This window comes from Pteropus alecto, unplaced genomic scaffold (assembly GCF_000325575.1).
Source record: "Pteropus alecto unplaced genomic scaffold, ASM32557v1 scaffold20, whole genome shotgun sequence".
Lineage (NCBI taxonomy): Eukaryota > Metazoa > Chordata > Mammalia > Chiroptera > Pteropodidae > Pteropus > Pteropus alecto.
In genome coordinates, this window is record NW_006436298.1 from 17,996,038 (window position 1) to 17,999,329 (window position 3,292).

General features: G+C 38.2%; 1 protein-coding gene and 1 non-coding gene across 2 annotated transcripts; both read left to right on the forward strand.

The window, feature by feature from the left end:
• Positions 1-579: 579 nt before the first annotated feature.
• On the forward strand, positions 580-2,834 carry LOC102882810 (cytochrome c oxidase subunit 7C, mitochondrial). Its single transcript, XM_006913202.3, has 3 exons — positions 580-783; positions 1,708-1,851; positions 2,692-2,834. Exons 1-2 carry the CDS (start codon positions 709-711, stop codon positions 1,822-1,824), a joined length of 192 nt encoding a protein of 63 aa, XP_006913264.1. The 5' UTR covers positions 580-708; the 3' UTR covers positions 1,825-1,851; positions 2,692-2,834.
• Positions 2,522-2,584, forward strand: LOC112480664. The gene has a single exon (XR_003046748.1). It is a non-coding gene; the product is annotated as a small nucleolar RNA Z39 (small nucleolar RNA).
• Positions 2,835-3,292: the final 458 nt, after the last annotated feature.

Here is a 3,292-nt window from a genome sequence, read left to right on the forward strand (position 1 = left end):
AGAGGCTGCTTTTCTCATCCACACACTGAACATGACATACTCGTACTGGCTTTAAGTTTTCTCTGCCTTCTGTTCGTATTTATGTTGTATTCTGTTCCCTTTATCTTCAGGAACCCTCATAGCACTCAACTCATTTTTCTCTGACATCCTTTGTACCGCATATTGGTGGTTTACTTGCATTTATGCTTTGCCTCCTCCGATAAGATCAAAGCACACATCTCTCAGTGCTGGCAGAGTAATGTAAATCACAGGCTTTTAGTATATAGTAACGAAAAAAAAGAAGGGAAAGGTTTATTTTTGTTTCACAAACTAGAGCACACGTGGTGAAACAGCTTCACTAAATTCAGTAAAATCGTCCTGGGAAACAGACCCCAAGAATCCTGTCAAGAACTCGGTAAGAACTCGAGTCTGAATGAGTCACTGTTAGTAATAAACGGAGTTCTGATCCTCCATGAGCCTGACTCGAGACTACATTTTCCATAATCCCTCAGGGCCAACTGGGCGACTCGACGTTTCGAACTACAATTCCCAAAATGCTCTGAGCCCATCACTTTGTCGCGTTTTCCGAGAGCTCCGCCCCATTTCCCACCTTCCCTTTCGGTCCTTGCACTCAGGGGAACAAGGTCGTGAAAAAAGGAGGACTTAGTGTGCTACCGCCATTTCCTCATTTTGGGTCCCTGCTCCTTCTGCAGGGCTTCCAACAGCGCCATGTTGGGACAGAGCATCCGGAGGTTCACAACTTCAGTGGTCCGTAGGAGCCACTATGAGGAGGGCCCAGGGAAGGTTAGTGTGTATAGGGCCTCGGGTTCTTTAGGGAGGGGGCACTTGGCTGCGACTCGCGAAACTCCCAAGGCCGCCTATGGGTCATGTAGAGGGAGATGGTAAGCCAGGAATTTGGTCTGGGACGCCGACTAGCATTCCACTTACCTCAGAGACAAGATAGAAAACTCAGGACCCTGGATGCCTTACTCGAGGAAAGGAATGAGAAGGTGGACTGAAGGCCCAACCTCGCCCTAGCCCTCCCCCTTTCCGCTGCAAGATCTGGAGAGTCGTGGAGATCTTTGCGGCAGCTATTGTGTCTTAAAGCCGAGCTAGAGGTCACCGAACTCGGAATGAAAGTCACTGGAAACTAACAAAGATAATAAGGGCCTATGATTGTGGGTCAACACTCATTTCTAATGAGTTGACTAAATTGTGTTAACTTTCCTAGGTGAAGGTCAGGTTTAGCCTCAAGTATAAATACTTAAATCGGGAAGTTAGCAGTGGTAACTAGTGGTAAAGGGCTGAGAAAAGATATTGAGGGTAGGGCTGCTTGATTATGAAAAAGTAAAACTACATAGTGCAGTTAACCTTGAAATGTGCTTTGGTGGCTAGTTTATAAGTAAACTAGAGCAATGCATTCTATTTCTAAAATTACTTTTGGAGAATATTTTTCATTTTCTAAAATAGAAAGCTGCTCACTGTTTTACACTTGAGTTCATCAGACCAATTCCTGGTTCTCAGTAAATATGTTTTTACCTTTTACTGTTATGTATGATGAAGGTCATAGGATTTGAAAGATAATCATTAAAGGGTGCTATGATATGTGGCATGTATAACCTGATTATGTAAAATATAAAAAACTAGCATCCCCTGTGTATTTTTGATCTATAAAATCAGATGATTTGAAGTTCTGTTTTTGTTGCTGTTCTCTTTTTTCTCCAACAGAACTTGCCATTTTCAGTGGAAAATAAATGGCGGTTGCTAGCTATGATGACTTTGTACTTTGGATCTGGATTTGCTGCACCTTTCTTTATAGTAAGACACCAGCTCCTTAAGAAATGAGGATGTTTTAGTTAATCCATAAAACAGGTAATTAATAGATTTCTAATCTTCCCAAAGCAGTGCTTTCCCCTTTTATTTATTTCTTTCTCCTTTCTCCACCCTACCTTCTGAAACAAACAAAAAAAAATTACAAATACATTTTTACAGGTAGGGCTGATTCCTGAAGTTAAGTGCATGTGTGACATTGGTGGAAACATGTTGATAAACCTAGAAATAAGTGTTTCTTTACCTGAAAACCAGGGTTTATTGAGGGTAACTGATTGTGAGGCATACTTTACATTAATAATCTCATGTGGCTCCCAGGCAAGCCTGTGAATTGGATAATATTAACCTGATCTAAGACAAAAAAAAAAAAGTTAAATTTTCCAGTGTTTCATTGCTAATGACAGTAGAACAAGGTTTTTACCCAGGGAGTCTTGTTACAGAGCTCACAGTCTTAACCAGGTAAAGTTTTAGCAAACTGATTAATGTTAGTCTATCTTGAGGGCAATATATTAGTGTGTGCCTACTTGTGTACTGGAAGGTTAGCAGATTCCCTGTGTGAAATTTAGCTTAATCGTAACCAGAATTTTCCTCAAAACAGCACTGTAGGAAACTGTGGGATAATCAGAATAAACTCCAAAATATACTTTGGAAAGTAAAGACTTTGTCGTAGTTTAGAAGGGAAATGATTTATTCAAGCCATGGAAAGATTTTGGTGCATATGATGAAGCAAATCAGTATGAGTGAAGTCATGATACTGTAAACGCTTTCTGATGTACCAGTCATAAACTAATGGACAGACAATATATTAATGAAACTACATGATTTCTGTTGAATGGAATTTTGAAAATACCATTAATTTTTTGTGTGTATTTTTATTTGCAGATGAAGAACATTTTAAGAGGTGCAGTCCCCTTGAAAAATGGATCAAACTGTTGAACTCAACATATTAGATATGTTTGTAAATAAACTTAAGACATGAATCCCTAATGCCTCTACTCTGAAATAGAAAATGTGATAATTGAAAATGTGTGTACTTTTTATTTGGGTAATATCTCTATTTGTTTCTTGATCAAAATGTGTGTGATTTAGCTTGTTTCTTGGTCTTAAATTCTGAGATTTAATTTTTGGTTCCTAGGTCACAACTTTGTTGGTAATTTATGTTATCAAAGAATTCAAACTTGACTTTGGTAGTGCTATAATAATTTGTTGTTTTTCAATTTAGAGATCTGAAGAGATTTAGTCTTCCTTTTTACTTAAAGATGTTGGTTTTTTCCATGACTGATAATCATGAGGAAAACAATAGTGTGTACAGGTTGCAGTTGAAAGCTTTGTTTTTTTTTTTCTTCCAGACCTATACCCTAAAACAGATTTTTGCCTGAATAAATGTGCTACTGACCAATATTAGTCTGTCTTAGACTGAATAAAAACACATTTGAAATAGAATGTAATAGCATGTAAAGTAGAATATAGAAAATATTACTCA